Source organism: Pichia kudriavzevii, chromosome 1 (assembly GCF_003054445.1).
Source record: "Pichia kudriavzevii chromosome 1, complete sequence".
Taxonomy (NCBI): domain Eukaryota; kingdom Fungi; phylum Ascomycota; class Pichiomycetes; order Pichiales; family Pichiaceae; genus Pichia; species Pichia kudriavzevii.
In genome coordinates, this window is record NC_042506.1 from 218,498 (window position 1) to 244,448 (window position 25,951).

Here is a 25,951-nt window from a genome sequence, read left to right on the forward strand (position 1 = left end):
GATTCATAAATACTCGTAAATACATAAGGCCTTGAGAGATAAAATGCAAACACCTATTAGTTCAAGCTCGGCATTCTAAGTATCTCCTTCTTCTCGTTTCGGGATTCTTGCTGGATCAGTTTCAAAACCTTGGAATCTTTCCATTTATCTGGAAGCGGCGTGATTTTGTAGTTCTCAGTGGCCCAGTAGTAGATGTCCCAGTCTAGCTCATCCAATAACTTGTCGTATTCTTCCAACATTCCCCTGTCAAAGGATGACAAATATTTCTTTGCAAACCTAGACATGAGTAAATCAGTCTCAAGAATACCCCTTTTCCGACTCTGATACGTCAACCTCTTCCTCATCGTCTCCAAGGATTCACCCTCTCTCTTGAGAGGCTGCACTTTGATGACAATTTCGTTGGTCTCCTCGTCAACATAGTAATTTTTCACTGGTTTCCCCTGTAGGTAACCTTGTGGAGCTGCTGTCTTGTCGATCGGAACACTGTCTGCCTTTGGCTTTGCAATGAACAGTGGGCGAGAAATGTGGAGGGCTCTTCTAGCAGTGCTTCTAAACATAGTTTTGTCGAACTTCAACTACGGAAAATGGCCTCTCTGTCCAACAACAGGGAGGCAAAACTATATCCAACAAGAAGGACATGATTGTTTCCTCGGATAAGCATCGGTCAATTCCCGAGTCGAAGCCTAACTTTTTTTTTCCCCTTTGGGGAGCTCAAATTTCACAATGGGTTTCTCTGAGAAACTGAGAGAATGGGGGGATTTTCCAATTTGGAGAGTGTGAAATGTGACTGATTACTACCAACCAGAGGCAGGTGATGTTTATTCTCGATGTTGCCGAATGGTCATCTCCAGCATCCCTCTCATAGAGAAGAGAATCTTTATCTATCTCACAGAAAAGAGAATCTACGACCATGTCTCCACAGAAGAAGCACAAGCTTGACGACGATCGGGCTGCAATATCTTCCCATTTGGAACATACTGCATACATCAAGAGAATTACCAATGAGACAAAGATCCAAGTGGCAATCTCCCTAAGAGGAGGGGACATATCACTGCCAAGCTCGATACTTAACAAGACCTACGATAGGACGCCGGATGCCAAATCCCAAACCATTTGTATCCATACTGGAATTGGGTTTTTGGATCATATGCTACACGCATTAGCCAAACATTCAGGGTGGTCCCTCATTGTTGAGTGCATTGGTGATTTACATATTGACGACCATCACACATGCGAAGACGTGGGCATTGCATTGGGTGAGGCGTTTCACGAGGCGCTTACGGCCCACGGTCCCATCAGAGGTGTCAAGAGATTTGGCTATGCCTATGCACCATTGGATGAGGCCCTAAGTAGGGCTGTTGTTGATTTAAGTAATCGCCCGTTTGCCGTTGTAGAACTAGGTTTGAAAAGAGAAAAGATTGGCGACTTGAGCTGTGAGATGATTCCCCATGTTTTAGAGAGTTTTGCAACTTCTGCAAGACTCACTATGCATGTTGATTGTTTAAGGGGGTTCAACGACCACCATCGAAGTGAGAGTGCCTTTAAAGCGCTGGCTTTGGCAATTAAAGATTCTCTTTCTTCCACGGGTAAGGACGACGTTCCTTCAACAAAGGGAGTCTTAATGTAACACTATTCTTCTACACCTTAATATACACTATCGAAAAAGAAAAAAAAAAAACATCTACCTTTGAACTTTAAATAGAACAGAAAAAAAACCACTATATACTCTGTCAAGCTATTGTTCTCTCATTTTGGCTAGTGCTTCAGCTACTAGCCGTTCACGCTGTCCTCTCCAGCAATTGACAAAGCCCAGTGTTCCAGACGCTAACCCTAGCGCCACATGGAGAGGCCTGTACATGTTCCAATGCATGATGTACTTGGCATCGAAGAGCAAATCGCAAGTTAACCTTACTGAGTTTATCAATATTGTTGTTTTATCATGGTTGATTTTCGCCAGCCTGCTGAAATAGCCATGGTCATACTCAAACTCTTCTTCGACTCTCTCATAGTCCTCGAAATCAACATCTGGTGACCCCAACTTGTTACCCCTCTGCCTTTGCATGTCTCCAACTATCCTCCTCGTTCTGGCCTTTACCTTTTGGTTGAGAATGATCCTAGACTCTTCGTTTTTCAAGTGCAGCCACTTATTCCAATCTTTTTGCAGCCCAAGAATAATGAGTGCCATCCACGAGTACAACTCATGGTCTTCAGCCCATGAAAATAAAGCGTCGGCAAACCCAAATCCTCCCTGTTTACCCCTTAACAACAAACCAAACCGGAAAATGAGCAGAATCTCATCAGATAACGCATACCAGAAGTTACACATCTGTGAAACCATATCCCTCGTAGTCCAGTATTGTAAGACTTTTTCCAACTTCACTGCCTGCCCGTCTGATTTCGACTCGTCTAGTAAAATCTTGATGCTGTGTTTGATATGATTAGCAAATTTCCAAACTCTAAATGGAACTGTGCCTGCACGTAAGAGATGTCGATATATGTTGAGTCCATTTAGCAAGCCGGCCAACTTACGTGTCAAATAGGCAAGAAACAAGTACAGGAGTCTCTTCAAACGGTGACCTTTGAATACAGTAGCTGTTTGACTCAAAATCAATCGTAGCTGGCTGCCATTTGATATTGGGGAATCGCCGTTCTTGACGGCATTGTCCACCAATTCCAGGTTCCTGTACTTCTCCTTGACCCTGGAATTCCCAAACCCATGGATATCATGGACAGCTCCTATTAAACGGATGCCATATTGTGTCAGCTTTGCTAGCTTGTCTTTACCTGTGAGATCATTCACACACGCATTGAAAATCTCAAAAGCCGACGGCTCCCTGTACGTTTGCAAAGGCTTCACTACCCGTGCCCCGCTTGGATGGGCGTTTAAAGGCATCGGAGGTGTGTATTGAAGTGCCATGTCTTAAGGGAGGATGCCATTCACGTCAATCAGGTTCAGGAGCAAACAAGACCGAAACGTTTAATTTACGGCGAGAGTTTTTTTTGGAATTTATTTAGTCATTGTATTATCGGTTTTCCTGTCCTTTGGTTATGGAATGAGATCTCATCTCTTTTAAACTCATTACATCTTATTTGAATTTGTCCCATCCCATCCATTCCTTTCCTTTCTTCCTTCTCCTTTTCTTCTTGTTCGTTTAAACACAATATTCAATTGCAAACATAGGAATCAATTATGGTCGACTCTTCGTTTCTTACAAACACAACCTGTCTCCATGTCTCCAATCTAGATGCCTCTCTTGAATGGTACATCAAATCTTTTGGCGTTTCTGTCATCAAGAGAACCCAACAGGAGAACTACAAATCTGCATTCATTGCTTTGGATTCCGACGGCCATCCAAGTAGAGGTCTATCCGTGTCTGCAAGATCTGGTGTGATTGAGTTGAGAGAATTATTGGGCGAGATTGGAAAGAAGGCCACCGTTTATGATGGCAACCAGGATCCGTACAAGGGGTTTGGCCACTTGTGTTTTTCCGTTTCCAACATTGAAGCTGCACAGAAGAAGCTGCTCGAACAAGGTGTCCAATTCAAAAAGAGATTAGAAGATGGGTCCATGAACTTTGTGGCCTTTGTGCAAGATCCAGATGGCTACTGGGTGGAATTGATTGAAAACCAAATCCACAAGGAGGCAGGCGTTTACAATCTCCAATCCAACCGGATGAACCATACCATGGTGCGTGTAAAGGATGCACACAAGTCGTTGGAATTCTACAAGGGCGTCTTGGGGATGAAACACTTCTCCACATTGGACTTTCCCGACATGAAGTTTAGCCTCTACTTTGTCGGTTACGAGCACAGTGAAGGCTACACAGAAAACAAGGAAGATTTCACCCAACAAGCCTCCAGACAATCTATAATCGAGCTCACCCATAACTACGGAACAGAAAACGACGACTCCTTCCCTGGTTATTACGTCTTTGGCAAGGACGACTCGGCTGTTGGCTTTGACCATTTTTCCGTCTCTTGTAAGGATCCCAAGGGGGTTGCCAAGGAGTTGAAGGCCAGAGGCGCAGCAATTGTAGCCGAAACAGCAGAAGCTTTCACCATTGCAGACCCAGATGGATGGAGAGTCCAAATCCATTCGTTGGATTACTTGAACTAACCACCCAACGTCAAACCAGAGTCAAGCGTCTCCTCCTTTGTTTGAGAAAACTTTTCCCCCCTTGAGGACGCAATATGTATCAACTTACTTATACAGTCTAATACTATATAATCACCTAATAACGTATGGTCCACTCCATTTTATCCACATCTTTGTACAAATGCCCAGTCCAGGGACAGAAGGTTCTAGTTTGAGCATAAAGTGGATAAAATATCGTGTGAGGCAAAATATGGTCAGCTAATGAGAATCAGTTTCTGCCATGTAGACTGGATCTGTGCTGTTTTGGATAGACACTCTTCTCCAACATTGGCACGATTCCAAAGATAGCGATATACAACAAAACCAAATATGGCTGACACGTCTCTACTAACAAACACCACCTGTCTCAATGTGTCGAACCTTGAGAAATCTGTCAATTGGTATACTGACATCTTTGGGGTGTCCGTTATCAAGAAAGTCAGGAACGAGGACTATGAGTCTGCCTTTTTGGCACTGGACTCAGAACTGCACCCAAACAAGGGTCTGCCTTTATCTTGCCGGGACGGCGTCATTGAACTAAGACAGCCTATGAATGCCGGCGAAGTGACAATTGAAAATGGCAACAATGAGCCGTATAAGGGGTTTGGACATATATGTTTTTCCGTTTCCGACATTGAGGCAACACAGAAGGAGCTATTGGAGAAGCACGTCGAGTTCAAGAAGAAGTTAGAAGAGGGCAGACAACACAACATTGCGTTTGTGTACGATCCCGACCATTATTGGATCGAGTTAGTTGAAAATGAAATCAACAGACGGGACGGCGTCTATGATTTGCCCTCAAATAGAATGAACCACACAATGATTCGGGTGAAAGACCCAAAGAAGTCACTAGAGTTTTACTGTGTCAAGCTGGGAATGAGGCTATTTTCAACCAGTGACCATCCAAATGCAAAATTCACAAACTACTTTATTGGATATGATCACGACCCTGACTACCTGGAGAACAGGGAGGAAAAACTAACACAGTTTGCAAGACAATCCGTGATTGAACTTTGCCACAATTACGGAACAGAAGACGACAGCTCCTTCCACTACTATGTGTTTAATGAAGCAAATGACAATGTCAAGGGATTTGACCATATTTCCATTTCAACGAAAAACTTGGACTCATTTGTCAGACATTTGCAATCCAAGGACGTTGAAGTCACAACAAACAAGTCGGACAATGCTACAATCCACGACCCAGACGGATGGAAAATCGAAATCCACTCCTACGATTACCTCTCTCAGTAAGTAGCTTATACTCCTTAAGTAACTTTATACAATGATGATTACTAATTAAAGAAACAAATTACTAACAAATACTCCACAGCACCTTCTACAAATTGTAACCCTAGCCAACTCACTCCTCGTTGAACTTCAAGCTGATGGAATTCACACAGTGTCTCTCATCTGTTGGTGTTTTGAATCCCTCTCCCTTGAAGACATGTCCCAAATGGCCACCACATTTGGCACACATGATTTCAGTACGCTCCATTCCATGGCTGGTGTCCGTTTCACGTCTTATAGCACCAGGTAGCCCCTCATAGAAAGCCGGCCACCCACACCCAGAGTCAAACTTGGTGCTTGATTTATAGATGGGATTGCCACACCCAGCACATTTGTAAATGCCCTCCTTATCAAAATGATTGTACTCACCCGTATGTGGTCTTTCTGTAGCCTTTTCACGTAACACGGCAAACTGGACGGGCGTGAGAACTGCCCTCCATTCAGATTCCGTTTGTGGGATAGCTTTACTTGCGCCTGTCATTGTATGTTTGTATCTTCTGATAACTGCAGAAACGCTGGGACGCAGAAACCGTACTTTATTCATGCGATATGATAAGGGAAGTGGAAAGAGAAAGAGGCGTTGGTAAATCTGGCTGAAATTTCTTCACAATCAAAATGAGAGTCCTTTATAGTCAAAGAGCCAAACACTTCCTCTAACAGTGCCAGAACGCATCTGTTTGTCCCCTAGACGGCAGCCACAATGGGCCTTCCACTTACGGGTTTCGTATTTGTTGGTTGTCTCCATAGCAAATGCAGAGATATTTGGAAGCAGCAATATTGTCGAAGTTTTATTTTGGCTACACCAACGGAGTCGTTGAATAGGTGTCTGGACACTGCATACTGTTCAAAAACAGGAAAGACGTGCACCGGTTGATTGGTGACTCCATTGAACTTGGCCGAACACGAGGTTTCTGTGTCTTTCGTATCTGTGTATATGTACGACGTAACTCCCTCTGTAAACCGTACACAGGGTGTTTTCCTTTGGCTCTTCAAAATAAGTTACAAAGCCAGAAACCGCTTGAATTAAACTACACGATTGAGCTGGTCGCCATCTTGGTGGAGACCGTCCAACCGTTAGAGTGCCACTGCCAAGATAGCTCCATTCCACGCCTTGGCCTTGTAAGGAGGAGAAGTTATCCTGCTGTAACACAAAACCGTGTAATTTGTTCACTATCAAAAATCTACTGGATGTGTTTTTTCCGTGTTTGTGCTAGCATAGACAGCCACACTCTATATGTTCCTCTTGACATATAAGTAACGACACGAGAGGCAGCAGTGTAGCTGATTGTCTCTCCAATGTCACAGCTTTTTTGTACGTGGCGGTTGGATTTAACACAAAACTAAAGAGAAATAAAAGGTTATATGAGCGCAAAGTGCCTCTTTCTTTAAGTTTTCGTGTTTGTTGATGATTTGCTTTCTTTACACTTGACAATGAAGCAATGAGAGAACTCACCCCACAGACACCACAGACACCACAGAGACATAGGAAGCGGTCTTCAGGGTGTGCGTTCCCTATATCCTCACCGTATACAGGAAAGTCACCGTTGCCCATGCCTGTTTTGCTTCCCGGACAGTATCGGCTAGGATCTTCAGTGTCATCAGAGTATACCAATGGGGAAGCAGAGTATGATTCGGAGGAAAATAAGCGACGTATGGTTGTATTTGAGAGACCAGAGGAAGGGTCCGGCAATATAGTTCCCGAAGTTGGATCTCTATTGGAAGACATGCCGTTTTTCAACGAAGAACGAGCAGAGTTGTTTTTGGAAACTGCTAGTAAGCTCAGCTTAAGGACCAAGCAGCTAAAACGTACCAACGATACCGTTGTGGAACTGAACGAAAGTTTAGGAGCTTACTTGTTTGGACTCTATCAGAATGCTTGGTGTGTCAATATGAATGAAAGTATCAGCCTCGAGACAATGAACAAGCTGGACAAGATGAAGAAATTACAGAAGGAAGTCGAAGAGTTAAGACAGCAATTGGCCAAAAAGAACGAAAAAAGTAAGAAGGATACCAGGCCCACACTCTCTAGTGCCAGACTTAGGGGGAACATTGCTAGAACGCCGTCTTCAAGCCTCGTGGATCGTCTCACTCAGATTAAAAGGAAATCTAGAGGAATTGCTAGTAATGCTCAACAAGAACAGCAACCGGCACAGAAGAAACGCACATTTTTAAGGGCAGGTAGTAGGACGCCACTCTTCAAGAGTAGAAAGAGCAGTAGGCCTGTTTTAAGTGGTGGTGATCGAAACGGCATGGGGTTGCAGTTATCTGATGCACTCAAGTATCAGGTTAGTAGGGGGGAAGTCAGCGATGACTCGTTGAGTAGTGTTGGCGATACGAGTGAGGTCCAAACGCTAAGTAGTATCAGGCTGAACAGGTTCAATAACGGGCTCCGTGTATCTAACGGGAATCCCGTGCTGGATCACTATTGGAGATCGAGATTACCGCAGAACAAGGATTGGCAAGTTAAGCATCGTAAGCCTTTCAGATGAGGCGTTTTTACAAGAATACAGGCCAGTCGTGAGATATATAAATGTATAATAAGTCATGTAAGATAGTATCAACATCCGTAGAAACTGCAACGACGAAACGACGGTGGATTTGAGTGTGCAACCAACAAAGAAGAGTTAAGTGTACGGGTACGTTTCCGGGGTTTAAGGCTTCTTGATATGGATGGACTTACTGATCATCAAGCAGCCCTGAATGGCATAGAGAGAAGCCAGTGGATGCCATTCGTAAGGAGTGTCTTTCCATAGAATGCCCAGAGGTAAATTTTCTCCCACCATGTCGTACTTAATCAAAACCGAGAGTAATGACACCAACCATAGAGAGGTTGGGATTGGCAAGCCTTCAAAGTACTTGGACTTTCCACTTTTGTCTGTTGGGATTCTGGCAACAGTGACGTTGAATCTAGCCAATCTACCCAAACCGCACAGCACCATAAACACCAAGTTTAAACAGTCTGCTGTTGTTTGCATACCTGAGCAAAACGCAATTGCAGCTGGAGCCACACCAAAAGAGATCAAATCGGCCAACGAGTCCAATTCTTGTCCAATCAGAGACGATTTGTTTCTCAATCTTGCAACTTTCCCGTCAAAGAAGTCAAAGAATAGACCGAGGAATGTGAAGAAGATGGCCCTCTGTAAATAGTGAGTCTGGGAGGTCAATGTGAATCTAAGACAGGAGATGATGGCGTAGAACCCTGAGAATCCGTTAAGCATGGTGATACAGTCTGCCATGTGCAAATTTCTAACAAATGAGAGGTGTCTCTCGTCATCTGCAAATGCCCTGATTTCATGCTCCTCTGGCGGCGGCAATGGGTCTTCGTGCAAGGAGAAAATAGAAGACATTGACGAAGATCTCCTCTTGAGCTGAGTTTTTACATTGGAGACACTAATTGGGTCTGATTCGGAGTCAGACAGTGCCGAAGCGTCGGGAATGCTGGTCTTATTGGATACAGGCTTCTTCAGCGAGGATCTCAAAGACATGTTCTCTGGTTTTAATTAATCTAACAAGTGTAAGAGTTGGCCAAATAACTGAAGGAGTAGTGAGTAGGGGCAAGTTCAGGCATGGTCTGTCTCTCTTCTGTGGAGAAAAGTTACCTTTCCAATTCTACAGTGAGACATGTGAAAATAAGGGTAAAACATGTGCATGGCCAAATGCGGTATGCGTGCGGCAATTATCCACCATGAGCCGTTGAACGAGCCGCAAAATACTTGGAAGTTTATTTTGGTAAAGTTTAGTTTCTAGAAGCTTAGAGTTTCTAGTGCAATCTATTCTAGTGTATTTTACTCTACTCTAGTTTAGCTTCTAGAAGTTTAGTTTTAGACTTAATTTTAGTTTTAATTTTAGTTTTAGTTTTGGTTTTAGTTACGTTAAGTTGGATAAAATTAGGTTAGATTGAGTTATATTGTGTTTCTTATACAGTGTCCTACGACAAGAGCAGTTACACACCGCCATAACGCCTAAAGGTCTCTCACGACAGAGTCAATGGCCTTGGCAACATACTTGACGTTCCCCATGTTGAGGCCTGCAATACTTGCACGTCCACTACGAACAAGATAAACACCATGCTCCTTCTCTAGCTTGGCAACCTGCTCCGGGTTCAAACCAGTAAAGGAAAACATACCCTGTTGCTCGGTGATGTGTCTCCAAGTGCCAGGGGTTCCAAGACGCTCGAGCTCATTTACTAGCTCCTTTCTCATTGCAGTGATTCTCGAAGACATGGTGATCAAATCTTGCTCCCACTGTTTGTAAAGTTCCGGAGTGTTCAAAACTTTAGACACAATCTTTGCACCGTATCCTGGTGGATTGGAAATCTCCGATCTGATTGTCTTTTGCAATTGGGAGAAGATGGCGCTGTTTAGGGAAGCGTCTGATTCAGGTAGAACAATATGAACTGCACCAATCCGTTCACCATACATGCCAACATTTTTCGCAAACGATTGACAGACAATAATTCCCGGGAATTCGTACTTGTCATTGTTGACAGCTTCCCGAACAGCCCAAGCATCTCTATCTAGAGACCCGGAGGTGAAACCCTGATATGCACAATCAAATAATGGCAGATGCTTTTTGGCACTTATAGCGGCCAAAATCTCCATCCATTGTTCTTGTGTTGGATCCAAACCAGTAGGGTTATGAGCCGTTGCATGCAATACAAAAACCGACCCTTCTGGAGCATCGTTGATTGCCTTTAAGTAGCCCTTCAGATCCAAGGTCTTGCTTGCGGCATGCCAATATGGATAGAATACAGGCTTGAGACCAATAACTTCAAAGATTTGAACGTGGTTGGCCCATGTAGGTTCCGATAGATATATTAGAGGGTCTTCGGAAGTGCCATCAAGAGACTTGTATTGGCGCTTGATAAATAGACCAGCAACATGTAAGGCACCTGTACCTGACAAACTCTGGATGGAGACAAGACGGTTTTGCGAAATGGCTTTAGAATCGCCTCCAAATACAACTCTTGCCGCAGCAGAAGTGAAATCAGCAAGTCCACCGATTGGTAGGTACTCATGGTTGTAGTCTGGGGAGTTCTGAATCAAGTTTTCGGCCAACCTGACAGATGGTAAGATCCATGGCTTACCGTTGTCGTCCCTATATGCCCCAATACCTAAATCGACCTTGTTTTCACGTGAGTCATTGCTGAACCTGGCCTTAAGACCAAACAAAGGGTCTGGTGGCAATTGCGTAATGTTCTCAGTAAAGAAGCCTCTGGACATGTTTCTCGTTCTGAATAGCTCTTGGTTGTTCTCCAAAATGGCGAAATTGGAAGTTAAAAAGTGGTAAAACAAAATGATGAAGTTCAAGAAAGAGTCAATTTGTTCATTTTGTTTGCTAACAATTATGAAGCGATAATGGAGGAGAAAAAGAGGGGAAGAATTATTCTGCAATTTGTTCTCTCTCTTTTTTTTTTCCACTCATCCCGCTCTCTCCAACATGAATTTGCAATTTGAAAAAGCCCTTCTTTCATCTACTTTATTGGAATGATGGCAAGAACTTTGGGTAAAAAGTCAAGGTTTTACCAGAGTTGGCTTCCTCCGCCACCACATTTACCACTAACATCACTACCTCTAAACAGTACAATTGCTAAGTGATTTTCCTGGGTTTCATATTTATCACAACTAGTTCTAAACAATGGATATTCTTGGAGATATTGTGGAACATGAGACGAGTGTTCCAAAGCCTCCATCTGTGCCCAGTTCAAGCTCGAAGGGGTTCCCGCAAGCCACGGCAAAACGGCCATCCAGATGGAGACAGAGGTTGCAAGAGAAGGGTCTGTCGTCGATGTCGGGCGAGGTTTCTGGAGGGGACCAGGATGATGGTAAATTCTACACTGTAGATAATGACACCAATTTGAAGAAGTTCAAAGACGACGGAGAGAGAAGACTCGATTATTCTGGGCTATCGGAGGAGGAAAGAGTTCACCAGGAGAACATTGAGATTTTGGCGAGAATGTCGAATAAGGACCGTGAGGAGGCTAAACAGGAGTTACTAGACAACTTGGACCCTAAGGTTTTAGAAATGTTGATGAAGAGGTCCATGAGAAAGTACGGGAAACCTGGGGAGAAGGGACTTTGTGAAGAATATCAACAAACCAAGGAGGCCTCTATGTTTGATCCCGTGGAAGGTGCTGCTGGTACTTGGGTTGGTGGAGAGCACGAACTCGACAAGACGATACCAACTGCGACAGTCGAGAATACTGCTTCATCGCACTGTTCGCCAGCAGGATCTTGTTCTGATAATTTGAAATCGTCGCTTATGAAGTCAAAGACTATGGCTAGTTCGTCTCCGGTTGGTAACTCTGCATCATCGGAGAAAAAAATACGGTTCTCCAAAGAGGCTAAAGTAATTTACCTTGATCAATCCAAACAGGTGACATTGGAAACTCCCGAAGACGATGAGTGGGAGGATGTCAGTGATGTGAAATCACCTTCATTGACTCCACTTGTTGACGATGACGCGGCTCCCCCATTAGAGGATGCAATCCAGTTAGCAGAACAATCTGTTCATGATGTGGTCCGCACAAAGTCAGGAATACATTTCCCTAAGCCCAGACAACCCTACGAAGAGTTGGACATCAATGATCCAAATTTCAACGATAAACTATATGAGAAATATTTCCCTGATTTACCCAAGAATCCTAAACAGCTCGAATGGATGGAAAACTCTAATACTAGAATCCCTGATGAAATTGCCTACGATTCATTAGAGTCAGTACGGTTTGATTTCAAGGGAGAAATCATCACCAGTGATAACATCGATAGATATCTTGGAGAGAACCAAGGACTTTATAATCACTCCAAGAATCCCGAGTTGCCCGGTTACACACTAACGGAACTAGCACATTATCTACGTTCAACATACCCAGGACAAGTCTGTATTGCATGTAGAACCCTGGGTCGAATTATGTACAAATTAGGAACACTGGAATACCAAGTCAATGAAGTGGGCCCTACAGCTGAAGATAATGGGAATGGAATTGCCAAGGAAAGTGGAAAAGAGGGGCAATTCGAAATCGAATGTTGGAAATTAATAGATACATTACAAATCATTCCACTCTTACAATCATATTCCTCTGACAAGCAGAAGAACCTATCAATTAAAAATTATGCAATTGATGCCCTTTGGTTATGGAAAAAAGGTGGTGGTGATGGCAAGATGAAAAAGTTTATTACTCAGTCACAGTAGCTATACTAACTTTGTTTATAGTGGAGTTCAACCTTTCATCCCGAATAACTTTATAATAATGATCAGTGAAATCAACCGCATTCATACACCGTAGAAACTTCTCGTCGTGGGTAATGATAATCAACTGGAAATTTCTCTGGACTGCCCTTTCTCGGATAATTGAATGAAGCGCTCTAGCTAAACTTTCAATATTTTCATCATCTAAATTAGTCGTAGGCTCATCAAGGGCAATCATACCAAAATTCAAGCAGAAGCATTCAGCCAGTGCTATCCTTATAATGATAGAAGCCAAAACTCTTTGACCAGCAGAACATCTTCCTCGCATGTCTAACTCAGTACCATTTTTTATCATCACTACTCTGTAGTTATAAGATCTGTTATTAGTTGCCATGGTATCCGATTTTTTCTTGCCCTGGATAGGGTCCGACTTGATCATGATTGTCTCAACGTCATTACCGGTATAAGTTTTCTTCCATAGTTCATCCAAGATGTTATTTATCTTGGCCATTTGCGTTTGATGATACTCCATAACACCGTTGTCAACTGATTTATAAACAGTAGTTAAGTCTGTGGCCATTGCTAACTTGGTCTGAAGTTTGGCATACTCAATCATGTATCTCTTATCAATATCTTTGTAATCTCTCTCTATTTCATCGGCAATATCGGTCACCTGTCTCTCCAATTGCGTGGTTTCACCAAGTTTAGTAGCTAGTTCTCGTTGATACTGTTTCTGCTGTTCCTGTAATTGAGCGGTTGTTGAAAGATACTCACTCCTATGTGCGTATGCTTTTTTAATATCTAGTTGGTCTATTTGATCATCAAGCGATACAATGTCTTCCTCAAATTGAATAAGGTTGAGATTTGCCCTAATATTACGTTCCTGGTGAGAAGAATCAGAAACTGCCGCCTCAAGACGTTTCAATTCTGCACTTTTCTTCTCATTTTCAAAACTTAGCTGCGTTATTTGAGAGTTTATCCTATCAATCTTTTCATCTGCCTCACTTAGTTTGGCCTCTATGTTGTTATCAATATAACCTTTGATTTCTTCATCAATTTGGGAGAAATGCTTTTTAATTTTTTCCAATTCTTCCACCTGATTTTGGATTTTGGACAAATCATCTTGTTTAATTATATTTTGGTTCTTTAGTTGTGATTCGTATTCGGCAATACTGGAATCTAGTTCAACGATTTTGTCTTGAGATAATGTGAATGATTTCTCAATATCTTTAATTTGGGATTTGATTTCTTCGATAGCTTTCTCAATATTAAGTTTATCAAGAGATTTAAGCTCTAGCTCATTGATGGAAAGCTTCATTTGGTCAATGCCTTTCTCAATTTCTGTGTTTCTTCTTTGTTTAGCATCTCTGTTTAATTTCAGGGATTCTATTCCATTTCTGGTATCTTTTAAAGCTTTATACAGTAAGGAGTTTTGTCTTTCTAGTTCCTCTGTATCTTCAAACATTCCAGACTCTTCAATGGTCTGCTGCAATCTTTCAATTTCAAGTTCTCTTTCCTTAATAGCCTCTGAGTGATGTTTGAAAACCGAAACATCGTGCTCTAAAATTTTCATTTTCTTGAGTTGACCTCTCTTCTCTTCTAAATCTAACTCAATTTTATTAATGGTTTCATCATACTGAAGGAGAGATCGTTTCTGCTCTTCAATCTTATGGGAAAGTTTGGGAATTTCCTCTTTTTTAATATGTAACAACTTCAAAGCGTTACTTTTAAAATCTCGTAAACTGTTTAAAAAAAGTTCTTTCCGCTTGACATTCTCCTCAAATCCTTCTCTTGAAGATAGTCTATTGAGTCTTACTGTCAATAGGCCTGAAAAGGCAGATAGTCGTTCTTGATCTTTAGGGTCAGAGTCGTTAAATTTCCTGCGACATAATAGGCAATTATGATCCTCATCTGCACTTTTTTTAGCCTTTGTATAATATCCAGATAGAAATTGGATTTCCTTAGATTGCTGGAACTCATCATTATAATCGAGTTCTATATCATCCATTATATTTTCGTATTTTTCGAGAGTGAGATTATCTCCATAAATCGATTTGTACTGGTCATTCAAATGAAGGAATTGTGTCTCATAAGATTTAATTTGCTCCTGTTTTTCACCTAATGAAGCCAATGACACATCATAGTCAATTTTTGACTTGCTTCTCCTGAATTTCTGGGTTTCCAACTCAGACCTTTTCCTATTGATTTCAGTGTCCAAGGTTTTCATATTGGATTCAAAGCTATCCCCTAGTGTATCCTTGGATAGATCAGGGAATTCTTTTGTGACATTGGCAAGTGAAGAATTTAAGTCTCTAGAAGATGAATTATTGAGGTCCTTCAAAATTTTCAGCTTTGTGTGTATGTCAATTGATATTCTTGACTCCTTTAGTTTTCTCTGCAAATTTTCCAACTTAATCTCCATTGATATGAGTTCATTATTTTTTTCATCAATTTTCATGTTTAATGTATGAATTTCATTTGAGGTCTTTAATTTCTTCAATTTTTCAATTTCACTATCGAGTTTAGCTTTTAAGGACTTCAACTTTGTTTGATGTCCTGTGATATTCTCATACCTGGACTCAAACTCTTGCATCCTTCTATATAGATTCTCCTTATCAGTGGATAGATATTGTAAATGTTTAGATTCATTTGATTTAGCAAATTGCAAAGAAAGTAATTTATCTGAAATCTCCTTAGTCAATTGTTCATAATCTGATTTCTTTTGGTTGTACAGAGTTGATAGTCTACTCAATTCAGATGATAACTTTGAATCAAATTGAGAAATATCGTCGATCGCCAATTGATGAGTGAATTCGCCCATCATATCATCACGTTTTTGCAAGTTTTCAAGATATTTTTCATGCAAACTTTTCAGATTGCCGCTTTGAACAAGTGTTTGATTCAACTCATTTCTCAATTTTACAATTTTTGAATTGTTATCATCAATATAATGTTGTAACGTCTCGCATTGCTTGGCTTGATTCGATAAAACATTCTCAAAGTTTGCCAACTCATCTAGGAGGATCTCCTTGGGGCGATTCAAGAGATCCGTTGTTAGTTTCAGACTTTCGATATTCTTGAGCATATTTTTCTTGTCTTGTTCAAGTGACTCGATTTTGGAGATTGTTCTTTCATAATCTTGATTAGAAGTGTAAACTTTTTGTAATTTGAGAGTGAGCTCATCAATTTGCGATTGCTTCTCGTCCATCACAGCTTGATTTTCTCTTATTCTAGATTGAAGTATACCAATTGATTTTCTTTTGCTAGCAGCTCTAACCTTGTCATTTTTCAAATGTTCAACGTTGTTGTTGATTAATTTGATAGTTGCATTTATATCTTTGGTCATTGTTTTCACGTTTTCTAAGATTTTGATGAATTTGGAAGAATCGAATATTTCATCAAATTTTTTCTTTAGAACGGCAGATTCACTGATGGGCCAAAGACTCTCATCCTGATGGCAGAAAACAACATAGTTTAATATAGCTTTGGAGACGCCCAAATGTTGAGGTATTAGGTTCTCGATATCTGCAACCTTAGAGCTGATGGTTTGCTTCTCACCGTGATGTATAGCCATTAATTGGTTCTCTTTTGTTTTGAAGCTAATTGTCTTCGTCCTTGGGTTTTTGATAGCCATTAAGCTCTTGCTCAATATAAGATTGACGCGTTTGGTATTCTGAAATGCCAACTTGATTTGGGCCTTTGTCTCATTAGAGCTATGTAGATTGGGGTCATTGATAAAGGACGCCCCTGTCTTGGTGTTTGGAGGCAGCTCATTTGTTGTTGCATACCTTAAGCATTCGATTATTGTCGTTTTACCTGATCCATTTGTACCAACAATTAGCGTCAATGGTTTACTAAACTGGATGGTCTCTTGAGATTCGTCTGAAAAAGACCTGATCCCACATATCGATAGCTTGTAGATACTAGACATTCGCCTAGTTTACGGAAATAATGAACGTCTTCTTTTCTTCTGTTCTACGTTCCTGCTGGTGGCTATGTACTTAGAGCACACTGGTTGAAGCTCAGGTCTTCATATAACCACAAACTCAATTAAAGAGGGCGACAACAGTGCACCTTTTTTTTTTGAGGGAGATGGGCTTCAAGTTTCCATTTTCCATTTTCCAATTTTTTTTTCCTCCTCCTCTGCATTATCCGTTTTACAATTGATGAAAATCATTTGGATCATGTTTTCCAACGATCACACTAATGTGGGTTGATATTTTTCATACTTAAGTTTTTTTCTTTTTTTTTTCAATGGCTCCATTGTTGGGTAGACATCTTCAACGTATCAACTTTATACTCTCTATACGACGTGCCATGTCATCAGAAGCAAACACCACCAAATGGTATCCACCCGTTACTAAGGACGCCAATTCGAGACCAGTTTTAAAATTGTACAACACACTGACTCATAGTAAGGTTGAGTTTGTTCCCGAGGAGGCAGGCAAGATCAAGTGGTACTCCTGTGGTCCAACCGTTTACAACCCTTCGCATATGGGACATGCCAGAAATTACGTCAGTATCGATATCAATAGGAGGATCTTGCAAGACTATTTCAACTATGATATTCTGTTCATTCAGAACGTGACTGATATTGATGACAAGATCATCATAAAGGCAAGACAGGAGTATCTCTTTGAGAAGTTCGTCAATAAGTTTGATTGCAAGGTGACTACGGAGTTGAAGGAAAGGACAGAACAGTCTGTTAGCGAGTACGTTAAGAAGAATTTGCCTGAATTTGAAAAAACTGGCGACATTTTGAACAGTTTCAACAAGTGGGCATCGACACTCAATTTGAAGGAAATCGGGTTAGAGAAGCCTAAGTTCCCAATGCATGTTAAGGCGGTCAACTTGGCGATCTCCGCAATTAACAACGATAAAATTGATTTTGATAAGTTTGTCAATTCAGTGAAGGATGTTGTGGTTTTATCTCTAGACAAGGAGTTTGGCCACGAGGTCACTGATCCTAACATTTTTCGGAAGTGCTCTTCATATTGGGAAAGACAGTTTGATTTGGACATGGAGAAATTGAATGTTCTAAAACCAAGTATAGTTACCAGGGTTTCCGAATATATTCCTGAGATTATTGAGTTCGTCGATAAGATTGTGAAGAGGGGCTATGCGTATGTGACCAGTGACGGTTCGGTTTATTTTAATACGAGTAGGTTCGACAAGGATGAAAAGCATCAGTATGCGAAGTGTCAACCTTGGTCCAAAGGTGATATGGAATTGCTAGAAGATGGTGAAGGGTCATTGACAAATGAGAAGTCCATTGAGAACAAGCTGAATTCGAGTGATTTTGCTCTATGGAAGTCATCCAAATCGGGAGAACCATTTTGGGATTCTCCATGGGGCCAGGGAAGACCTGGTTGGCATATCGAATGTTCTGTTATGGGTTCTGACTTTGTGGGAGAAAAGATGGACATCCACTCTGGAGGTATCGATTTAGCCTTCCCACATCATGACAATGAGATGGCGCAAAGTGAGGCGCATTATGACTGTCAACAGTGGGTCAACTATTTCTTACACACTGGGCATTTGCATATTGAAGGTCAGAAGATGTCCAAGTCTTTGAAGAACTTTATCACCATTGATGAGGCATTGGAGAAGTACAGTGCACGTGAATTGCGATTGATTTTCAGTTTAGTGCAATGGAACAATCCTCTTGATTTCAAGGAGAGTCTATTGAATGAGGCCAAATCCATTGAGTCTACATTTGACAAGTTCTTCAGTAAGATGAGGGCGTTGGCCAGAGACAACGAGGAGAAGCTAGCCAAGGGGGAGATTGTGAGCAAGAAGTTTGGAGCACTTGAGAAGAAGTTGCTAAAGGATTTTGAGGCTAGTAAGGACAAGTTCCATGCGTCACTCTGTGATAATTTGGCGACTCCGATGGCCATTAGAAATTTAGGTGAGGTAATCAACAACTGTAACATCTACATCAGCGAGAGCGGAAGCGCCTTGAAGGTTGACCTCTTAGTTGAGATTGTCAAGTACATTACGAAAATGCTGGAGATGTTTGGGTTTGAGGTGCGTGGTGATAGAATGGGATGGACGGAAGTTGCACGTGCGGGTACTCAGAGCACTGTTGGTTCTGGAGGACATTCTGGTGGGGATTCCTTCAACAGAGAGGACGTCTGCATGCCGTTTGTGAAGGTGTTGAGTGGGTTCCGGGATGTTGTTCGGGAGACATGTATTAAGAACGAGGAGGGGGGAGCCAAGAAGTTGCTTGAGAAGTGCGATTCTGTGAGAGATGGGGATTTATTACGACTCGGGGTTGCACTTGACGATAGAGGAGATGGCCAGGGAGCGTTGGTGAAGTTCCTCAATGACTCTGAGAGGGACGAGTTGCTCAAACAGCAGGCTGAGAGAGAGGCTGTATTAGCGGAGAAGGCTGCAAAGAAGGCGGCAGCTGCAAAGGCAGCCTTTGAGAAGGAGAAGCTAAGGTTAGAGAGGGGTAAGGTTCCGCCTAAGGAGATGTTCCAAACGGACGAAATGAGGCAAATGTACAGTGCATGGGATGAAGAAGGGCTTCCGTTGAGAACCGTTGATGGTGAGGATGTCAGTAAGAGTGCTCGGAAGAAACTCGCCAAGCAGCAGCTTGCACAGACAAAACTCTATAAGGAGTACCTTGACTCACTGAATAAGTGAATCATCAATTTAAGTAGAGTCTACCTTTTTGTGATTGTTTATTTGTGGTAAAGTCCATCGTATTTTTATAGTATTGGGTAGTATTGAATCCTATAGTACAATAAGGACAAAAAAAAAAAAAAGAAAGAAAGATGTTGAAATTTCACCCCTTTCTGCGGCGTCAGTTCCAGCCGCACGGCTGGCGCCCGTGGAAACTCGGAACGGAGAAAAAAAACCTCTGCGAAAAACGGAAAAGAACGAAAAATACAAAGAAGCGGGAAAACCTCCCCTTCCCCCCCAAGAGAACTGTAAAGACGACGAGAAAAAGAAACGAGCGGAAGAGGAAAAATGTTCCAACTTTTTTTCGCGACTTTTTTTTTTTTTTCCCTAATCTTCCACGTTTAGCAAACAAAAACAGTACTAAACAGTGCTAAATAATGAAAAATAATGCTAAAGGGCGCCAAATAGTTCTAAATAGTGCCAAATTATGTGAAATTAGATGGAAATTGTTTGTTAAATTGTAAATTTCTCATTCTTAAAATTTTCTTCAGGTTGTTCATTTTCTCCATCCCCGTCATTCAATCAATTTACACATTTCTTCCAACACCGTCTTAATAACGGTTTGTTGCCATTTTTTTTCCTCTTTACTTGTGTTTTTGTATGTACTCCTTCTCCTAACCCCCCCCTCCCACCTTCATCAACCACATGACCTTCAACTTCAGTAACGACTTGGCCTGCTACTCGCTTGCCCGGTCTGTAAACGTCCCGGCCTCCGTGCTCGATTCTCATCACTGTTCCTATCGGGGTTCCCAGACTCTCAACGACACTTTTAATGGGACCCATTCTACCGCAATCTCCGCTGCACGCCCGCCATCACCATCACCAACACCACCGACATCGACATCGACATCCGCAAGGCCCACACATACACCCACTGCAATATCTACATCTACGTCTACTCCATCCCAGGTTGAGCTTGGAATGGAATTGGGGAAAAAAAACACACTGATTGAGACTCCGGCTTCTACATCGGCATGTTTCACAAAGTTGGACCTGCTCATCCACACTGCCACTTCGGTCAGTCTCTCTCGTGATAATGGTGCCTTCCATTCAACACACCCATCGAAATACCATTCACTTGGTGCAACCCCAACTACCTCATTGGATTCCACCATTCCGAGTAAGAGGAAAATGCCAACGTCTTTACCCCCCTCCGCTATTGCGGCTTTCCCAATCGGGACGCCGTCGTGTTCGGGTACTTCAACTTTGGACTTTCTCTGCAACCACGCGGAAAAAGTACTGGCACAACAAATGGACCACGCTAATCAAGGACAAGAAGCTAATACTAAGATTGACATTTTAGTAGAAACACAGGGGAACGTTTCAAATATAGATACCATTGACGTAAATACAGCCCCTCAGACCAATACAAATGTACAAACTCCTCTCAGCCGTACTTTTTCAGCCGTGAAGAGGAGGAGAAAATCAAACAAGACGTTGCTTTCTAATAATAACACCCCAGCTCTCCCTTCTTCTGCCTCTGCATCTAATCATCTAGCCATCAAGCTTGCATCTCCATCCAACCATTCAAAGAGACAGAGATCAGGACCATCCTGTGATTGTTGTAGATCGAGGAAAATCAAGTGTGATTCAGAGATTTTCATATTGTCCACTCTGGATTCCATCTCGGGGGATGCTGAAACAAGGACCGACCAGCTTCCCAACTCAGACATTGCCCACTGTGAATTCATATCGTTGAATCCAAATACCGGATACCAGTACTATAAGATCATCAAGGACGAAGAACATGATCTCAATAATAGACTCACGTCTTTTAACTACTTACAGTTCAAACCTTGTTCTGCTTGCACAACAAAGAATCTGAAATGTTCCTTCTCTAAAGGCTTCACCAGAAATGATATCATCAAGTTCAACAAGTCGGAGAAATCCATGAATTCAATAGTAACCCCTGCAAATTCTACCCTTTCAACTTCGGCCTCTACCCCAATTCCTTCAAACCTACCTTCGTCATCTAATTCAGGATCAGGATCGGACCGCTCGTCACCTACAACACCTCTACTCAAACAGGAGTCAACAAACCCAAGGAAATTAAAACATTCTTTAAGGACTCCGTCACCAACACCAGCTTCAACGCCAACCCCAAACTCATCGTTGGATCTCCCCTCAGATTACAATAACTCTAAATCAACCACAACGGCATCGTCAGCGTCAGCATCTTTATCATTACAAGCCTCATCCACATCATTAGCATCATCATCATTATCAGCAGCAGTAGCAGCAACTTCTTCTTTTACCGCACCAACTGCTGGGAAATCTTCAAAGAAAACATCTTGTAATACTTGCAGGTTCAAAAAGATCAAGTGTGTCAAAGTCGAAAATGCCGACAATTGTGGCTATTGTCAGAAGAAAAACATCAAGTGTCGATTTGACTAAGAGGGTCCCAACCTTATATTTTCTACATCTACTTTGTTTTACTTTTTTTCCCCTCTAAAAAATTTAAAAAATTCATTTCTTAGGTACGTTCCATTCACGTGGCTTATTTATTCTTTTCTTAACAAATCTTCTATAACTATACAGTCGTTTAAATTTTATAGCTTTACAATATTATCCTCTTTGCTGTGATTTTAATCAGGTAACTACGGCATCATGATTTACCTCTGAAAGGTGGTGGCGGCGGTGGAGGTGGCAGATGCTGAGCAGGGTGAGTTGTTTTTTTGCCAGGAGCCTTCTTTGCAGGAGGTGGCGGAGGAGGTGGTGGCGGTAGTGCTTGTGGTGGTACTGATTGAGGTGCTTGCGGTGCTTGTGGTGGTGGTGGTGGCGGCGGCGTAGGAACAGAAACACCATGCGACCTGGTTGTTGTATCCACTGCTTTTGTCGAAGGCAATGGAACTCTGTTTGTAGTTTTTAAACTTGGCGGATACACTGGTGGCTTCGTGTATGGCTGGGGAAGCAACTGTTGAGAACCATGAAGCTGCTGTACCGGCTGGTAGGAATTATTGCCTCTATGACGTTCAGAGTAATCATGGTTTCCTTCATAGTACGATTTATTGTACCCAAGGTTTGGATGACTGTCATATTGCTGATAATAGCCATCTTGCTTATATTCAGTTCCCTGGTAGTGGTTGTTGAGTTGGTTGTTCCGTTGGCTGTTGTGTTGACGGTTATAGTTATGCTGGTACTGGCCGCTGTAATTGTTGTTGTAGCTGTCGTTGTAGTTATTATTGTTGTAGTTATTATTGTTGTAGTTATTATTGTTGTAGTTATTATTATTGTAGTTATTATTATTGTAGTTATTGTTATTGTAGTTATTGTTATTGTAGTTATTGTTATTGTAGTTATTGTTATTGTAGTTATTGTTATTGTAGTTATTGTTATTACTAGCGTAATTGGTAGTGTAATTGCTATTGTACTGGCGTTTAAGAGGAGGTGTCCCATGGTTACTAGGTGAGTATGACCGCTTCAATGATCCTCCTTTTCTTAGTTCTTCAGCCATCCTAGACTCATTCCCAACACTGTCGGCATTTCCACTCGTCTGGTGGACACCAGGGTCCTCATTATTACCGTTCAAATCATTCATAAACTCTTCAAACTCTTGGTCCATCTCGTCCCCTTCTTTTCCTTCGGATATACAGTCCTTCTCCAAATGTCCGATATTACCACATTTTCCACATCTTAAAGTACTAGAGAATGATGGCTTTTGTGGACATGTATTTCTGCCGTGTCCTGAATTCCCACAAACCGGACACATTCTTTCACTCGTTTCTCTATATGTACCGTTCAATTTGGCCAATTCCCTCAATTGGTCCCTTTTCAAATCATTTTGTCCAACTGGCGAAAATATAGCCTTGTCCATAACCTCCTGACATAGTTTCTTTGCCAAGTCAACCTTTTCTTGGCTATCTGCCGTTATTAAACAGTGTAGTTTTTCTTGTAAATGCGACATATCAATATTTGATGGCCCCCGATTAACCTGCTTCACCGATCCTTTGCCTCTGATACCAATAACTGCTCCCGAGTCTTTCTGTAGCTTGTTCAAAGTATTTCCTCTTGGACCAAGCAGCAAACCTACAAAATTGATCTCTGGATATTCATCCGCCTTGATGTATAGCTTCTCAACAATTTTCGTTGGTTTCGGTTTATACCAATCAGGCGCCTTGTAATCTTCAACCAACTGGAACATTCTCTCAACTAAAAAATTCCTTTCTCTATCCAGCTTCTGCCTCATCCTCTGTTCTCTAGTATTCTTCCTTAGACCGTTGGAATCATAAATAGGTTCTGGAGATGGCGATCTAGATCTGCCATCTGTAGGTACAGGAACAGGTACACCGGTGGCTATCATATGTCCAATTTCATCTATTCTCACCAATGTAGCATATGCCTCAATTTGTTCACTTGTCAATGTGTTGCTTATGATAGTTGGTGTCGGCTTGTTGTGCTGTCTGATAGCAACGCCTTTTGAAGGCTTACCAGTCCAATGGTGGCTCGAAAAAAGCCTTTCTCTAGTTCGTCCTCGATCTCCGAAATCCACATCTAGATCTAGTTTTGTTTCTTCCATTGCCATTGCTCAGATACTATAGAGTTGTACTATATTTTCATATGTACCAGACTTTTTCCAATTGGAGCCGGTTGAAAAACCATATCTAATACTATAAATTTTTGACAAGGGAAAAAAAAAAGCCTTCAAGCCTTCAGTGGGTGCACGGATGCACAGCATTTTTTTTTTCTCTCGCCTTGTATTTGTCCCAATGAAAATTGATATTACTCGAGGTGACCAAATTGAATTCCAGAGTCCAAGCTTAACGTTAAAGGAATCGGGAAGCCAAGGCTTAAAAACACCAAAACTAAAACAAACACATACACAACAATGGCTATCCAACAAGTCAGTAGAGTCGGTGGTCCAAACAGATGCTTTGGTACTTTCCAAAAGGCTATTGAATGTATGACCAATGCAAACACAAAGAACAACGAAGAATGTAAACCATTCTTGGATGATTATGTTGAATGTAGAAGACACAGATTGGAAACCTATAAAATGGTTATTGTCAAACAACATTTAGAAAAAGATAGAACCGATTTGGATGTTGAAAAGATTGGTGCACCATATGTTAAGAAGAGAGACTACTTGACTCCTAAAACACTAGGTTTAGTTGGTGGTGATGATCATGCAATCCAAACTGCAAAGTTCTAGTTTCACCACTTCCTCATACCAAACTGCTCGTACGTTTCTATATCCTTCCACTTATTCATACAACGCTCTATTTTCGTTAATTTATTTATTATACAGTCATGGTATTCAATGTATATTTTATATATATATTAAATTGAACTAATATAAAATAAAACAAGGAATACTAGGGACCGAGGATATGACTCGCTGCCAATCCACTCTACACTTTAGCATCACGGTCTATTATATTGACATCTTCACTTTCGGCGCCTTCGAAGGCCTTGTTAGATGCTTGACGTCTTCTGTTTCTTCTTGATTTCTGTGCATTGCACGTTATTTCTTCAATGACGAGATCATATTCACCATATTCCACCGTTTTGCACGTTTTTTTAGGTTGTTTATCATCTCCAAGACTTTTATTTTTCCCGGTACGATTTGTTGGCTTTCTGTAGTTTTCATTGAACAAATCTTGTTGGTGTGTACAATATTTGAAAAGCATTGGAGCCAAAGGTTTGACTTTATTCTTACCTTCTTTGGCAGCCAGACGCTTAGTCACTTCATCCATTGTATCTACTATGGTTTGATAGATCAACTTCCTGAAAAGAATCCGAGTAAGACCACATTTTTCATAGTTGCTTCTGTTGCCTGTGTACACAGGCTCTTTGAAATACGACATATACTCTTCACTTTTGACTGTTTCGATTATACCATTCAATTTTTTATATTCTTCGTAGGCCAAATTGGTATTCCATATACTTATTAGTATCTTCTTGTTCCTAACACTGACGGCTAAACCCGCAATATCCTCTATCACCATCTTATTCAACTCTTCATTGCTCATTACCTTGGATGACTTGCAGTTATCAAATGCAGGGTTATCAATGAGTTTTTCACTTAAAGGTAGACTTATTTCAGTACTGATAAACTGACCGCTGATTAATTTTAATGAAAGCAATTCCCATAAAGATGAAAGCCATGCAGAATTATCGGCAAAATTCTTGAGCCCAAAACAAGCAACCCATCTACCACCGTTCAGATTTTTCTCGTCCTCCCACAATGGTTTGATATCCTTTTTGAAGAGGTACAATTCAGTGTCAATTTCAAGTTTACTGATATCCTTCAAGTTCACAAGAGCTTCCCAGTATTGTTCAATAGTATCGATTTTACTAGTTTTCTCAGCACCTTGACCATATATTTGGGGGAATTCCATTAGACTCATGCCTTGTAAATACCTTTCAAGCGGTCTATGACAATTTTCATCATCCAGTTTTGGAATTGAGTTTGTTCCTGAATTTGTGTTGATATTCCCAGAATCGGGGTTTGCCGATGATGTTTTGGGTTTTCGAAGGTGATGCCAGAAATTCCACTCGTAGCTTAGCGTATGAGTTTCTTCATGTTTTGACGCAGTTGTTATATTATCAAATATTTTAGACATTGAAATGCTGTTTCCAACCACTAGACCCAGTATGAAACAGACGATAGAATAAATCTTGAAGAAACCTCAGTTTAATAGTTTCAAGAAT

The 25,951-nt window shown here is 41.4% G+C and overlaps 16 protein-coding genes across 16 annotated transcripts; 8 read left to right on the plus strand and 8 right to left on the minus strand.

Moving 5' to 3' along the window:
• Nucleotides 1–56: 56 nt before the first annotated feature.
• On the minus strand, nt 57–557 carry C5L36_0A01010 (uncharacterized protein; the record flags this gene model as incomplete). Its single annotated transcript, XM_029463110.1, has 1 exon — nt 57–557. The coding sequence occupies one exon, from the start codon at nt 555–557 to the stop codon at nt 57–59; it is 501 nt and encodes a 166-aa protein (XP_029318970.1).
• Nucleotides 558–910: 353 nt separating this feature from the next.
• C5L36_0A01020 (uncharacterized protein) lies at nt 911–1,627 on the plus strand (the record flags this gene model as incomplete). The annotated part of the gene is made up of 1 exon (XM_029463111.1): nt 911–1,627. One exon carries the CDS (start codon nt 911–913, stop codon nt 1,625–1,627), a length of 717 nt encoding a protein of 238 aa, XP_029318971.1.
• Nucleotides 1,628–1,735: 108 nt separating this feature from the next.
• C5L36_0A01030 (uncharacterized protein) lies at nt 1,736–2,917 on the minus strand (the record flags this gene model as incomplete). The annotated part of the gene is made up of 1 exon (XM_029463112.1): nt 1,736–2,917. The coding sequence occupies one exon, from the start codon at nt 2,915–2,917 to the stop codon at nt 1,736–1,738; it is 1,182 nt and encodes a 393-aa protein (XP_029318972.1).
• Nucleotides 2,918–3,190: 273 nt separating this feature from the next.
• Nucleotides 3,191–4,117, plus strand: C5L36_0A01040 (uncharacterized protein; the record flags this gene model as incomplete). The annotated part of the gene is made up of 1 exon (XM_029463113.1): nt 3,191–4,117. One exon carries the CDS (start codon nt 3,191–3,193, stop codon nt 4,115–4,117), a length of 927 nt encoding a protein of 308 aa, XP_029318973.1.
• A 348-nt stretch (nt 4,118–4,465) lies between these two features.
• Nucleotides 4,466–5,487, plus strand: C5L36_0A01050 (uncharacterized protein; the record flags this gene model as incomplete). The annotated part of the gene is made up of 2 exons (XM_029463114.1): nt 4,466–5,385; nt 5,469–5,487. The coding sequence occupies 2 exons, from the start codon at nt 4,466–4,468 to the stop codon at nt 5,485–5,487; spliced, it is 939 nt and encodes a 312-aa protein (XP_029318974.1).
• An 11-nt stretch (nt 5,488–5,498) lies between these two features.
• On the minus strand, nt 5,499–5,969 carry C5L36_0A01060 (uncharacterized protein; the record flags this gene model as incomplete). Its single annotated transcript, XM_029463115.1, has 1 exon — nt 5,499–5,969. One exon carries the CDS (start codon nt 5,967–5,969, stop codon nt 5,499–5,501), a length of 471 nt encoding a protein of 156 aa, XP_029318975.1.
• An 895-nt stretch (nt 5,970–6,864) lies between these two features.
• Nucleotides 6,865–7,914, plus strand: C5L36_0A01070 (uncharacterized protein; the record flags this gene model as incomplete). Its single annotated transcript, XM_029463116.1, has 1 exon — nt 6,865–7,914. The coding sequence occupies one exon, from the start codon at nt 6,865–6,867 to the stop codon at nt 7,912–7,914; it is 1,050 nt and encodes a 349-aa protein (XP_029318976.1).
• Nucleotides 7,915–8,076: 162 nt separating this feature from the next.
• C5L36_0A01080 (uncharacterized protein) lies at nt 8,077–8,910 on the minus strand (the record flags this gene model as incomplete). Its single annotated transcript, XM_029463117.1, has 1 exon — nt 8,077–8,910. One exon carries the CDS (start codon nt 8,908–8,910, stop codon nt 8,077–8,079), a length of 834 nt encoding a protein of 277 aa, XP_029318977.1.
• Nucleotides 8,911–9,387: 477 nt separating this feature from the next.
• On the minus strand, nt 9,388–10,647 carry C5L36_0A01090 (uncharacterized protein; the record flags this gene model as incomplete). The annotated part of the gene is made up of 1 exon (XM_029463118.1): nt 9,388–10,647. One exon carries the CDS (start codon nt 10,645–10,647, stop codon nt 9,388–9,390), a length of 1,260 nt encoding a protein of 419 aa, XP_029318978.1.
• A 415-nt stretch (nt 10,648–11,062) lies between these two features.
• On the plus strand, nt 11,063–12,616 carry C5L36_0A01100 (uncharacterized protein; the record flags this gene model as incomplete). Its single annotated transcript, XM_029463119.1, has 1 exon — nt 11,063–12,616. The coding sequence occupies one exon, from the start codon at nt 11,063–11,065 to the stop codon at nt 12,614–12,616; it is 1,554 nt and encodes a 517-aa protein (XP_029318979.1).
• On the minus strand, nt 12,600–16,544 carry C5L36_0A01110 (uncharacterized protein; the record flags this gene model as incomplete). Its single annotated transcript, XM_029463120.1, has 1 exon — nt 12,600–16,544. The coding sequence occupies one exon, from the start codon at nt 16,542–16,544 to the stop codon at nt 12,600–12,602; it is 3,945 nt and encodes a 1,314-aa protein (XP_029318980.1).
• Nucleotides 16,545–16,867: 323 nt separating this feature from the next.
• C5L36_0A01120 (uncharacterized protein) lies at nt 16,868–19,261 on the plus strand (the record flags this gene model as incomplete). The annotated part of the gene is made up of 1 exon (XM_029463121.1): nt 16,868–19,261. The coding sequence occupies one exon, from the start codon at nt 16,868–16,870 to the stop codon at nt 19,259–19,261; it is 2,394 nt and encodes a 797-aa protein (XP_029318981.1).
• Nucleotides 19,262–19,945: 684 nt separating this feature from the next.
• On the plus strand, nt 19,946–21,694 carry C5L36_0A01130 (uncharacterized protein; the record flags this gene model as incomplete). Its single annotated transcript, XM_029463122.1, has 1 exon — nt 19,946–21,694. One exon carries the CDS (start codon nt 19,946–19,948, stop codon nt 21,692–21,694), a length of 1,749 nt encoding a protein of 582 aa, XP_029318982.1.
• Nucleotides 21,695–21,905: 211 nt separating this feature from the next.
• Nucleotides 21,906–23,822, minus strand: C5L36_0A01140 (uncharacterized protein; the record flags this gene model as incomplete). The annotated part of the gene is made up of 1 exon (XM_029463123.1): nt 21,906–23,822. The coding sequence occupies one exon, from the start codon at nt 23,820–23,822 to the stop codon at nt 21,906–21,908; it is 1,917 nt and encodes a 638-aa protein (XP_029318983.1).
• A 303-nt stretch (nt 23,823–24,125) lies between these two features.
• On the plus strand, nt 24,126–24,449 carry C5L36_0A01145 (uncharacterized protein; the record flags this gene model as incomplete). The annotated part of the gene is made up of 1 exon (XM_029463124.1): nt 24,126–24,449. The coding sequence occupies one exon, from the start codon at nt 24,126–24,128 to the stop codon at nt 24,447–24,449; it is 324 nt and encodes a 107-aa protein (XP_029318984.1).
• Nucleotides 24,450–24,648: 199 nt separating this feature from the next.
• Nucleotides 24,649–25,863, minus strand: C5L36_0A01147 (uncharacterized protein; the record flags this gene model as incomplete). Its single annotated transcript, XM_029463125.1, has 1 exon — nt 24,649–25,863. One exon carries the CDS (start codon nt 25,861–25,863, stop codon nt 24,649–24,651), a length of 1,215 nt encoding a protein of 404 aa, XP_029318985.1.
• Between the last annotated feature and the right edge of the window lie 88 nt (nt 25,864–25,951).